This window comes from Hyperolius riggenbachi, chromosome 2 (assembly GCF_040937935.1).
Source record: "Hyperolius riggenbachi isolate aHypRig1 chromosome 2, aHypRig1.pri, whole genome shotgun sequence".
Taxonomy (NCBI): domain Eukaryota; kingdom Metazoa; phylum Chordata; class Amphibia; order Anura; family Hyperoliidae; genus Hyperolius; species Hyperolius riggenbachi.
Window position 1 is genome coordinate 253,732,269 of NC_090647.1, and position 13,046 is coordinate 253,745,314.

General features: G+C 43.9%; 1 protein-coding gene across 3 annotated transcripts in view; it reads left to right on the forward strand.

Moving 5' to 3' along the window:
• GTF2I (general transcription factor IIi) overlaps positions 1–13,046 on the forward strand; it is a 138,727-nt gene that overhangs the window by 101,722 nt on the left and 23,959 nt on the right. For all 3 annotated transcript variants that reach the window (XM_068268535.1, XM_068268537.1, XM_068268536.1), the window contains exons 24-27: positions 4,310–4,493; positions 6,646–6,698; positions 8,243–8,320; positions 9,276–9,359. In XM_068268535.1, coding sequence (XP_068124636.1) covers positions 4,310–4,493; positions 6,646–6,698; positions 8,243–8,320; positions 9,276–9,359 — 399 coding nt within the window. The remainder of the gene's footprint in view (positions 1–4,309; positions 4,494–6,645; positions 6,699–8,242; positions 8,321–9,275; positions 9,360–13,046) is intronic.

Below are 13,046 nucleotides of genomic sequence, written 5' to 3' on the forward strand. Positions count from 1 at the left end.
CCTAAGTGTGTCCAAAGGAGAGAGTCTGGGATGGACAGCAGTGCAGGGAGATTGAAGTTGTTGACTTGACAGCGTACGAGGATACGCATGGCAAGGGCCATGCAGGCACAGTGGACCGGCGACTAATCAGTCGGCAGAAACGAAAGTAAGCCGTGGCGGGGGAACGAAGGATCGGTTTCGGCACACTGTGGGCACAGGGCGGCTGCGGGGGACTGGTCAAAGCCCCAGGTAAGTGAAACTCTTATAGATTTTTTTTTTTCAGTTAAGGTTCACTTTAAGTTTGTGTATATCAGTAACTAAACAGAGAGGAAAGTAGAAAGGGAACTAAACAGAATGGCAGATTTGTGGCCAAATGGGTATGAAAGACACAGTGTAACGATCGGTGTCAGCACACAGAGAGAATCTGATTATTGGTGATCTGCAGTATCACCAAGAATACAAATGTATACCTGATTATTGATGATCTGCAGAATCACCAATAATACAAGTATGACTAACCTGTGGACACCTAGTAATTTAGTAATGTGTAAGTGTTTTGGTGCAACAGTAGGCTATCTCCCGTAGGGCGGGAGATGCAGAAACTATGAGCATGGAACACCTGAGGAGCAGGTGGCCTATGGCTGTGTGTGAACTATCTCCTAGGAGAGGGGATAGAGATAACCTGGGAGACAATGATTCCCTGCTATACTGGGAATCAGACTATACTGCAGCCAGAGGACTCCTAAGGGGTACAGCCCTTGGTAGTACTGCAGAGAGGACTCTCTGAGGAGCGGAAGTCCTGGTTGCAGCCGACACCTGGTGCAATGGTGTTACTGCTAGTACAGTTAGACTGAGCACTCAGGGAGAGTGACAGCTAGAGTGGTTGGGCAGGCCAGGTCGGCAACACACGAGCAGATCAGGTACAGAGGGAGAGAGACTGATTCGGTAACCGGGTACAGGCAGGGTCTGGCAACAGGTAGGCAGATATGCAGAGGTACCGAATCAGAAAGCAAGAGAAAGGTCGACAGAGCAAATGGTCATAACACATAAGTATAACAAAGTCCTAGACTGGGGTGTGAGTTCCTTGTTCTCGACACCCTGGAACTAGTCTAGAGTACAACACAGCAATGACACAGTATCCTTAAGCTTGAGCGTGTGGTTCTTGGTCACAACACTCTGGAACTGGTCTAAAGTATAACACAGCAATGACACAGTATCCCTAAGCTTAGGTGTGAGGTCCGTGGTCACAACACCCTGGAACTGGTCTAAAGTATAACACATCAAATGACACAGTATCCCTAAGCTTGGGTGTGAGGTCCGTGGTCACAACACCCTGGAACTGGTCTAAAGTAGAACACATCAATGACACAGTATCCCTAAGCTTGGGTGTGAGGTCCGTGGTCACAACACCCTGGAACTGGTCTAAAGTATAACACATCAATGACACAGTATCCCTAAGCTTGGGTGTGAGGTCCGTGGTCACAACACCCTGGAACTGGTCTAACATATAACACAAACGTAATCTGGCTAAGTGTGCATTCCCAGGTCCTCCTGGTTCTAACACACTGTGTGATCTGACTGGTCTGAGTGCTCACACGTTAGTATTCGCAATGGCAGACAACCAGCAACTGACAGGCAAGAAATATATATAGTGCAGCGCTCCTCAGCGCCGCCCAGTCCCACTCAGCCATTCACCTACTGCGCTGGGATCAGCTGATCGTCCTGATCAGCTGATCCCTCTCCTATTGGCATAAAGGCCCTGCCTCCTAGCGCGCGCGCGTGCACGTAGCTCTCCATCTGTGTGCACTACCGGGCTCAGACAAACCAGACGCATGCTGCTGTGTGGAAACCGCCGGTCTGAACGCGGAAACAGCTGCCCCGCTGTCAGACCGCGCGGCGGTATTTCCGCAATCCATTACACACAGACTCTTAGTGTATTAGACAACAGATAATATACCTTTAACGCACCACACCCTCATCTCTGATACTTGAATTTTATTGTACTGTTGTGTGTACTGTATTATTATTATTATGATTAGATTGTGAGCCCCTCTGAGGGACAGTTAAGTGACAAGACAATATACTATATAATTTCACGTATTCTATTCTCTGTGACGTACTGCACCATCAGAGCGCCTGTTGTCTGTGTGCTTTTCTCCTCAGGGTGCTTTTAGATCAACCCCCCCCCCCCATACCTGCATACCCACAAAATGGCTGTATGGTGATTAAAGGAAACTGAATCTCAAGAAGAGCATCTACCCTCCCTCTATCCCACCAAAAGCAGTCAGGGGGAAGCCACAGCTGCTTTGTAGTCCTCAGTTTCCAAGAACATATGCCAATGTATACAAGTCTGGCTACACACCTTCTCTCTGCCGTATATAGCATGTGTCAGATTCTCCATTTGGCATATGAACTTGATTTCCTCAAACCATTGACTGTTGGAGTTACAATTGCTGACTTCCAGTGATGAGCAATAAGTATGTGTGCAGCTTGGATAAGATGCTTAGCGATTTCCTGAATTTTTTTAATGGGTTTTCTTGTATTGTGCAACAGGTAGTAGGAAGGATTGTTTACAAAGTCACCATCCGTAAGAATTTTAATGTATTTCTGTAAAGCCAGCCAGAAGGGCACAATACTAGGGCAATGCCAGAATATGTGCATAAATGTACCCAACTCCTTTCCACATCCCCAGCACAAGGGATCAGCCTTGCAGTATATCTGTCTAAGTCTAGTAGGTGTAAAGTACCATCTAGAGGGGATTTTGTAATTGGACTCTTGAATTCTAGAAGAGGTGGAGGATTTTTAATTAAAGGCGCCCATACATCTGGAGATTACGGGCAGATTTGATAAAGAGACAAATTTATCTCTAATCTAATCTGATTCGCCAAAGCTACCCATATACTGCAGGGCGATTTCCATCTGATTTCAGCAAGAAATCTTTAGGAAATCAGCTGTGCCCGCAGCATCCGCCCCGCACTGCCCACCAATGTATAAATGTGCCTCCCCCCCCAGTGTGTTCATTTATACATTTCCTGTCCTGTGGCAGCCTTCAATGCGGTGTCTGTAACCTCTGGGCGGCTCTCCGTACACGCCACTGGCGCATAGCGAACGTGCTATGCGCAAGTGGCATGTATGGAGACGCCCAGAGGTTACAGACTCCGCACGGAGGCTGACATGGGACTGGTAATGTATAATGCACACACATGGGGGGCACATTTATATATTGTGGCAGCGGTGGGGGTTTCATCGTTTTGTCACTCATTCCGAAGTCGGCTGCCGTACTGCCACACACCAGAGCAACCATTTTCAGCCCATCTTGCACCAGATGCAATCAACTAACGCAACCAATTTCGGCCTAAAATTGGTTGCATCGTTGATTGGGCCTGCACTTGGTCGCACCGATTTTCAGCCTATTTGATAATAGTAATCAAATTGGTTGGTTGATCGGCCGCCAAAATCGCCTGATGTACGGACATTTCAAGAATAAGTAGTTAGGAGCAGTCCTCCTCCTATGGCACAGTGTAGTAAGGTTGTATGTAGTACATAATATTGTTTTACTGGAACATTTTTGTGGCTTTCCAGATTTGTCCTTGAGATTTTCTAAAGTCTAGATTCTCTAGATTTTGTACTACAGTGGTGTTCGTCTCCCCACTGCAGTTCCCACTGGAAAAAAGCACCTGGCCAGAGTGATCCATCTTGGTGGATTGTCAAAGGATGTTCCCAGAGCTCTTAGTCATTCATACTTCCGCCCTCCTACACTTTCCATAGAGCAGAATCACACTGCTGAGCAGCATGCCTGTACAGCCATCATTCCAAAATTGCCACCAAAAGTGATCACTAAAGATAATTCTGAGAAACAAGAATTGTGAAGGATGTATGTTACTCTAGTGACATCCTTTCCATGTGGTGATTATTGTCCTCTATAATTGGTACAATTGTGTGCCACTTAGGGATGATCAAAGACATGAAAATACTTTTGAGTTTTTGCAAATTTATGTACATATTTATGCAAATATATGCAGTTTGAAATTGGACCAATCAAGTCAAACCCAGGTTTAAACTGATTGGAACAATTTCAAGCTGCATATATTTGCATAAACTTTTACATAAATTTGGATAAACTCTGAAGTATTTGCATCTCTTTGATCATCGCTAGTACCAATTAAAGTATTCATTTTGACAGCATTGTTAATTGCAAGGAAGTGCATGGCAGTTTGTCCAGACTAAATTGACCATTAACTGTGCTTCTTAATTTTATGTTTATGGTATACAATTATGCGATCTGTAAATTACTGTTTACCAAATTTTGTGACTCTAATTTGTTCTTTAGGAGAAGCCCTGGGAATGAAAGAGCCGTTCAAAGTCCCGTTTGCACTGTTTGAATCCTATCCGCAAGACTTCTATGTGGAAGGCCTACCAGAAGGGGTCCCATTCCGCAGACCATCCACTTTTGGCATTCCTAGATTGGAGAAGATTCTCAGAAATAAAGCCAAGATTAAATTTGTAATCAAAAAGTAAGGCATTCATAAATTGGTATAGATTCACCTTTATTTAAAGCATACCTGGAGTGAGAGGGATATAGTCAGGGCCGCCATCAGAAATTTTGGGGCCCCTCACACATCATCAGGCCTGGGCCCCCCTCCCTGGGCCTACCCACTGGTTGATGTGCCCACCTACTAGCCACCCCACCCCCGTGTCTGTGCGAAGTGCGCTGCTGCAAGAAATGTGCATGGCTCCGACACTGAAGAAAGCGACATGAACAGCATGATGCGGCAAAAAGTGGGCGTGACCATGATATGGTGTGGGTGGAGGCAAATACAGGTAGTCCATGGTTAACAAATGAGATAGGGACTTGAAGGTCCGTTCTTATCCTTTATCCGTTCTATTTTGTCCCCCCCCCCCCTTTTCTTCCTGTGCCTCATTTGTCCCCCTCTGTCTCACCTCAGTTTGTGCCTCTTTTGTGTCCCTCTGTGTTACCTAATTTTCCCGTCTCATCCCTTTTCTCCCTGTGCCTCTTTTATCCCCCTGTGTTACCTCTTGTCCCCTTCTGTCTCAGCTTGTTCCTTTACCCTAGCCAGGTATAGGTGCCCCCAGTATAGGTATCCAGGCATAGGTGCCCCCAGTATAGGTATCCAGGTATAGGTTCTTCCAGTATAAGTAGCCAGCTATAGCTAGTGCTCCAGTATAGGTAGCCTGGTGTAAATGCCCCCAGTATAGGTAGCCTGGTATAGCTGGTGCCCTAGTATAAGCCAGCAAGATACAGGTGCCCCAGTATCGGTATTTAACTATAGGTGGTGCCCCGTTATAGGTAGCCTGGTATAGTTGCCCCCAGTATAGGTAGACTGGTATGGGTGGTACACCAGTATAAGTAAGCCAGGTACAGGTGCCCCCAGTATAGGTAGCAAGCTATAGGCGCCCCAGTATAAGTAGCCAAGTATAGGTGGTACCCCAGTATAGGTAGCCAAGTACAGGTGGTGCCCTCAGTAAAGGTAGCCAAGTATAGGTGGTGCTCCAGTATAGGTAGCCAGGTATGGATGGTGCCTCAGTATAGGTAGCTAGGTATAGGTGGTTCCAGCCCCAGTATAGGTAGCCAGGTATAGGTGGTGGCCCAGTGTAGGTAGCCTGTAGCCAGATATAGGTAGTGCCCCAGTATAGAAAGTCCGCTGTAGCGGGCTCACTCATCTGCTCCCGACGTTCAAGCGCTGAAGTTACTCTTCTCTCCGTGCTGGAACGCGGTGTGCCGGTTAGTGAGCCACAGGCCCGCAGCCAGCACATGCGGCCCTTCCAGCACTTTGGGGGGGGGGCAGGGCCCCCAGAAGCCCTGGGCCCCTCACTGCAGTGTCAGTTGTCCCCCCCCCCCCCCTCCTGATGGCTGCCCTGGATATAGTGGCTGACATACATACACATACTTATTTCCTTTTAAACTATGGAAGATCCCTGGCTGTCCTTCTGATCATCTGAGGTCATTAGGTGCTCATACCTGACTAATTAAAGCTGAGTGGCAACTTTTTTCTGTCATTGATCTAAGGAAGCAGGCTGAAAACAGTGAAACGCATTGCCTGTTATTTTATATGTGCGTGTGAATACATTACTATTCTAGCACTTTTGTGAGTGCCTCCTTTGTTTTAATTAGTGACAACATATAGGCTTAAAGTGAAACTGGAAACTGATTAAAAAATAAGAGTTTCACTTACCTGGGTCTTCTGCCAGCCCCCTGCAGCCGACCTGTGCCCTCGCAGTCCTGGACCGATCCTCGGTTCCCCCCGCCACGACTTTTTTCCCGTAATGGAGGTCGACTTCTAAGTCGACCTCCATTGTGCCCTGGCCACGTGTATCCTAGTATGCGTTCCTGTAGCCAGGAGCGCCCTGCGCAGTCGCAGTATGAGAAAATCTCTACTCTGCCTGCGCAGTACGCGTCCGGCTACAGTAATGTGAGCGAGGCCAGGACCATGAAGGCACAGTTCCCCTGAACTGCGCAAAAAGTGAAAGTGAGCCGCGGCGTGGGACCAAAGCATCGGTGAGTGGCTGCGTGAGAACAGGTCGGCTGCAGGGGGCTGGCAAAACCCCCAGGTAAGTGAAGCTCTTATTTTTTTTAATCCGTTTTCAGTTGAATATATATTTGATATTTTTATGTATAATTAATTTTGTTATTATTTATTTTTCTAGGCCAGAAATGTTTGAGGCTGCAGCCAAAGATACAACATTGCACTATCCACAAAGTAAGCAGTTATTTAGCTCCATCCATTGTTTGTAATTACTTGTTAAAGTGTACCAGAGATGTTGTAACTAAAACGTTTTATACATACCTGGGGCTTCCTCCAGCCCCATACGCATGGATCGCTTCCACGCCGCCATCCTCAGTCTTCTCGCAGTTCCGATACCGGGTCCCCGCACTTCCGTCAGTCGGAGCCAGTCTGACGTAAGTGAAGTGCACTGTTTGCGTATCCCTCCAGCAGCTGCTGGAGAGATACGTAGAGGGCGCACTTCTGCATAGACTAGCACGACTGACGGAAGTGCGGGGACCCGGTATTGGAGCTGCGAGATTACTGAGGACGGCGGTGTGGGAGCGATCCATGCGTATGGGGCTGGAGGAAGCCCCAGGTATGTATAAAACGTTTTAGTTACAACAGCTCTGTTTTCCTTTAATACTAGCTTTGTATTTGTGCTTTTATTTTTACTCTTGTGAAAGAAATAACCATAGTCCAAGGCAAATTTTTTGAGGAAAGCCAATTTACTACTTATTAGTGTGTTTTGGGGAAATTTGGTTTCATTATTTACTTAGAAATGCTTAGTAGAATCGTAAAATATAAAATTGCAAGTTTAGGTTCACAGTGGTCAGTTGCATAATGCACGCATTATGAGTGTGAACTGCAATGGAGACTGGCCATAGACTTTAAAGCGAACCTTAAAGTGAACCCGAGGTGAGTGTGATATGGAGGCTGCCATATTTATTTCCTTTTAAACAATACTAGTTGCCTGGCAGCCCTGATGATGTATTTGGCTGCAGTAGTGAACTGAATTACACCAGAAACAAGCATGCAGCTAATCTTGTCAGTTCTGACTATTGTCAGAAACCCCTGACCGGCTGCATGCTTTTTCGGGGTCTATGGTTGAAAGAATTAGAGGCAGAGGATCAGCACGGCAGCCAGGCAACTGTTATTGCTTAAAAGGAGATAAATATGGCAGCCTCAATATTATTCTCACCTCAGGTTCTCTTTAACTGAAAATAAAAAAAAGACTTTAACTTACTTGGGGCTTCTACTAGCCCCCTACAGCTGCCCTGTGCCCTCACCAGGACAAAACGATCCTCTGGTCCTCCGCATTGATTCAGTTTTGCTTTTGCCAGTCGATGGAATCTGCACCTGCGCGGCCGTAGTCGCACGCGACCTCAATCGCATCCTGCACATGTGCAGTACGAGATTTTCGGCAAAACCAAAACTTACTACGGTGGACCAGAGGATCAGTTTGTCCCGGCATGATCACAGCGCGGCTGCAGGGGGCTAGTAAAAGCCCCACGCTTTTTTATACAATTAAGGTTCTCTTTAATACAAAGCCTGCATGCAGTGAGTTAGAACAGTGTGATCCGTTACAACGCAGTACTGTGAACAGGCCCATAGAATTGTATGGGCAGTAAGTTGACATGCAAAACTATTCTGCAACACACCACTGGGAACTAGTCCTAACAGTTTTCTAAAACTCATCCAGAATTGTATTTCATTTGTTGAGGTAACATTCCTGAAATGAGTTATTAATTATTTTTAAGAGAGCATGAATGTTCAAAACACTTCATCAACAGCATCTGGACTTCAAGATCTGAATATCATTCAAGTGTCCATCCCAGGTACGTGCTTCTCCCCACTTTACTGCAGTTTGCATAATTCTCTATGTGAAATCTGTTGATAATGCTCCAATGATAAGTCTGCGCGATACTTACCAAACATAGGCAATCTCCTACAGTATTTAATGAACCTGGTTTTCAGCTGTATATCCACTATGGACAACCATACTAATACAGTTCTATATATTTGCAAACCTAACTTTAAGTCACATTTTCTAATTCAACAGAAAAACTGGTTCTTAAAGTGAACCTGAACAGAGTAAAATTATTAAAACACTTGATGTACCTGCAAATGAATATTGCATACTTACCTCGCTGTCAGTTCCTCTCAATAACTCACCATTTTTTTCTAACAACAATTCCTTCCAGTTCTGACAAGATCTTATCAGACTTGTCTCACAGGAAGCTGAAATCACAGTTCACAAATAAAAGGTGTCTTGTCAGTTTTTGACAGTTAGCATCAGTTTTGCATGTGTTTTTATGGATGTGTTCACACATAAATCTGTACATTTCAAGTCCGGTCCAGTCCTGACAGTTTTGTATCAGTTTAGTATTTGTTTCTATGGATGTGTTCACACATAAAAGGTGTACATTTCTGGTCCAGTCAGGTAAAACTGATAGAAAACTAATGCATAATTGACAGGACAGGCCAGTACTGGACTAGACCGGAAATGTGCAGCTTTATGTGTGAACCAGGCCTAAGGGCACTTTTTCACTGTATTATTTGTCAGTTATAACTGAAAGGACAACTGATGTACAAGGTAATGTCCATGTTTCCCAATGGTTTAGTGGATATTATTGGGTAATGTAGTGCTGACCCAGAAGCTGTTATGGGGTCATTGCCATTTTTACCCAGAGAAACTGTTTGCAGATTGTATAGGCCACAGCCATTGCTAACCATTTCTAGCTATGTGGTACCAGCTATGAGGTAAAGCAATTTGTTGATCTTGTGTTGCAGAGGTGGACAATGAGAAGACAGGAAAAGTAGATAAAGCTCGTCAGTTGAGGGAACAAGTGAATGAGCTTTTCAGTCGGAAGTTTGGTAAGCTGTGAACTGCATCGGCACTCTGTTTTCTATACTGTGAAAGAAAGGATGACCCGCTATAATGAGCTTTCCAGATAAAAACTATTATACTGTTAAGTATACAGTTTTCAACTTTGAAATACTCTGGTAATGCGTAGGATTCTTTTTATTTTTATTTATATTTTAAAACACTATAATAGAACACACATTGGGCGCCTCCATGCAATGTGTGTTCTATTTTAGTGTTTTAAAATATAAATAAAAATAAAAAGCATAAACAAGAGAGGTAATTTGCTTACCTCTCCAGAAAATATAGACACCAATTCAACTGGAAAGAAAATTTTACTCAAAAAGCAATCTGACAACACGTTTCACGGGTCATAGTCCGCTTCCTCAGGTCAATACAAAATGCCTTAATAGCATAGGGGATAGGGTGTAGGCGCCTCTAATACCTATGGAGGTATCCAGCAGGACCTGGAGTACTGAGCAGGGATGGTTAATTCCCTGCAGGCCTGTGCAGTAGTTGCAAGAAATGCAACCCACCCTATATTATTGTTTTCTCCATGTACCTGACAATACTGCACCATTGGGCTCTCGGTCTCTCCCTATGACGTTTACAATTAAATTCTACATGTGCACTTTAGTTTGAGAAGAAAGAGGGTGTTGATTAGGAGTAATTAGTATGTACTGTCACTTTAAGTGAATAGTGAAAGCACTGTCACTTTAAGGGGATAGTGGGAAATATTGGCACTGGTAACCTTAGTAGGATAACCTATATTGCAAATAAATAGAGGGGGCACTATCACCTACTTACTACCGGGAAGCATGGTCACTTTAAGGTAAACAGGGGTAAGCACTGTCAGGTTGGAAAATGTAGATGGGAATACTATATTCTTAACATGGGTATTAGGGGGAGGGTAGAAGTGCTCAATATTTGTGTTGCCATGAAGGCAACATACACTAAGCACTTGTATATAGGTAATATATATATATTGTCACTTTAAGACACATGATGTGTAAAGATCACTGTCAGAAAAGCACTAAAGATAATCCTAGGTTGGATATGTATGATTAGTAATATGAGCACTAGTCACTTTATTAAAATTTGAGGAATATGGATGTGACCACTTTTAAGACAGCCACAATAAATGAAAAAATTATGTACACTGTAATATGCTTAGGGTTGGAGCTAGGCCAGATGTACAGTGGAAAAGCAATTAAACCGTGTTAATCATATTGTCAGATAGGATTGAGGTATAAGGGAGGAGTAATAAAGTTGAAGTTTTGAGTAGTGAAAATAAAGACAAATTCGTGCACGAGTGATAATAATATCCATGATTAGATGTAGATAGCAGGGCATGCTATATGTATTTTTATTGCATGTTGATTGTAAGCATTAAGGCTAATTTTATATTTGTATACTTTGTTTTTAACAAATAGGGTTTTAATAGTTGTAAACATATATGTATGCAAACCGCAGTGTAAGACACGTCCAACGAGGTTGCCTAGCGACGATGGAGGGTGGCGTCGTGGACGGACCTCGTGACGTTGAGAGGCGACATAAAGGCTCATACACACATCAGACCATAGTCTTTGGAAAATGAAAGATCACAGACCAATTTTCCCCTCTTCCATGTAGTATGAGAGCCATACCTTCACAGTCTATTCTATTGAGCTGAACTCCCCATCAGACAGAAATCTTTGCAAGATGCTGCACACAAAGATGCTGTAGACATTCAAGTGATCAGTATCTGCAAAAGATCTGTTCCTGCAAAAGATCCGTTCCTGCAAAATGCATTCATACTCTATGATATCTGCAGATCCTCATACACACCTTGTTTAACGGACATTCATCTGCAGATCAGATCCACTAGGATGGATTTTCAGATCTGCAGATGATTGATCTGCAGATGAATGTCAGTTAAACAAGGTGTGTATGATGATCTGCAGATCTCATAGACTATGAATGCAATTTGCAGGAACGGATCTTTGGCAGGAACAGATCTTTTGCAGATACTGATCTCTTGAATGTCTACAGCATCTTTGTGTGCAGCATCTTGCAAAGATTTCTGGCTGATGGGGAGTTCAGCTCAATAGAATAGACTGTGTAGGTATGGCTCTCATACTACATGAAGGGTGGTAAGATTGGTCTGTGATCTTTCATTTTCCAAAGACAATAGTCTGATGTGTGTATGAGCCTTAAGTATAGCGTCAGGTCAGCGTGCTCCCAGCCCCTGAATGAGTCGCGTGTGACGAAACTCGTTGAGTGGAGCTGGAGTACACACTGACGCTGTGGGAGGTAGAGGTGAGCCGAGAGTGATTGTGTTTCCCTGAGTTCTGTGGCCAGGGAGAAAGGTCTATGTAAAGCTGCCTATCGTGGTAACAAATCCTTTTATCTACTATGAGCTGGGAGTCATCTGATGAACCTACAGCAATACTTGTGATATGCTAGATGACAAGTAGTCTTCTGGGTGGTCCGTATCTGGAGGATATAAGGACTCTGAGGCACAGCTTTATTGGTGTTTGTGACATGACAGGAAGTAGAGAGGAGCCGTTTGCGCATATATACAAGATTAAACCTATTCTCCCCTTACTCCCAATTTTTGGGTATATAACTTGTGTATGATATCGATTCACTAGTGTCCCTAGATATCTATTAAATATCTATTTTAATAGAAAAATGCATCTCAGTGGCTGTCATTTAAAAAAATCACTATAACTACTACTAAAGGTTGCTTCATTTACACCACTAGACAGCATTTACAATGCAAATCAATAGATTTAATTGATTTACTTTTTTTTTTCCTTGAAAAAGCGTATCCTCCTTTATTATTTGTTTCATAAAACACATTTTACATAATTTATCTTTATTTTTTAGAACATGTTAGAGTGTACTTTCACTTCAGTGATGGCCCTTTCTGAGTCAATCACATTGGCTCACAGGGTCAGGAGCCAATAAAATCGGCTCCTGACTGGATCACAGAGCTCTGCTGTCATAGTGATGGCAGAGTGAGTGGGCTTTAGCGGCGAGAGAGCAATGGGGCTGTGCGGTGTGACTTTGGCGAGCCCCATTTGTTATACCAGCAATCTCTGGTCCTTGAGGCAGGGAACACACTTGTCTTTCAGTTTTTTGTGCGCGTTTTCCTGCATACTTTTTCTGCACACCAAGTGTGTTTCTATTCAGGAAAACGTGCGCGTTTTTTCACATCAGCTAATGTAGTTGAGAGAGAAAACTGACAAAATGTGCAGAATCAGGATGCAGAATGTCAGTTTTTTTTCTGCGCGCGAACAACATATTAAGTGTGTACTAACCCATTGATTAACATGAGTTCTCAGTTTTTCTGTGCAGAAAATGCGCACGAAAACAGACAAATGTGTTCCCTGCCTGAGGGGTCAGAGACTGCTGGTACGCAGGTGGTTAAGGAAATGATCAATAATGCAAGAGACACTAATTACCTCACCTGTGAATGGTTGTGGTTTTCTGTAAAACATGCACTGTTGGGGGTACTTAAGGACATAGGCCCAGTGCACACCAAAACCGCTAGCAGATCCGCAATACGCTAGCGGTTTTGGGAGCTGATTTCAGAGCGATTCTAGGCATGTTTAGAGACGTTTTCTAAACATACCTAGCGGTTTTGGGTGCGTTTTTGTGTAGCAGATTACACATATTGTTACAGTAAAAGCTGTTACTGAACAGCTACTGTA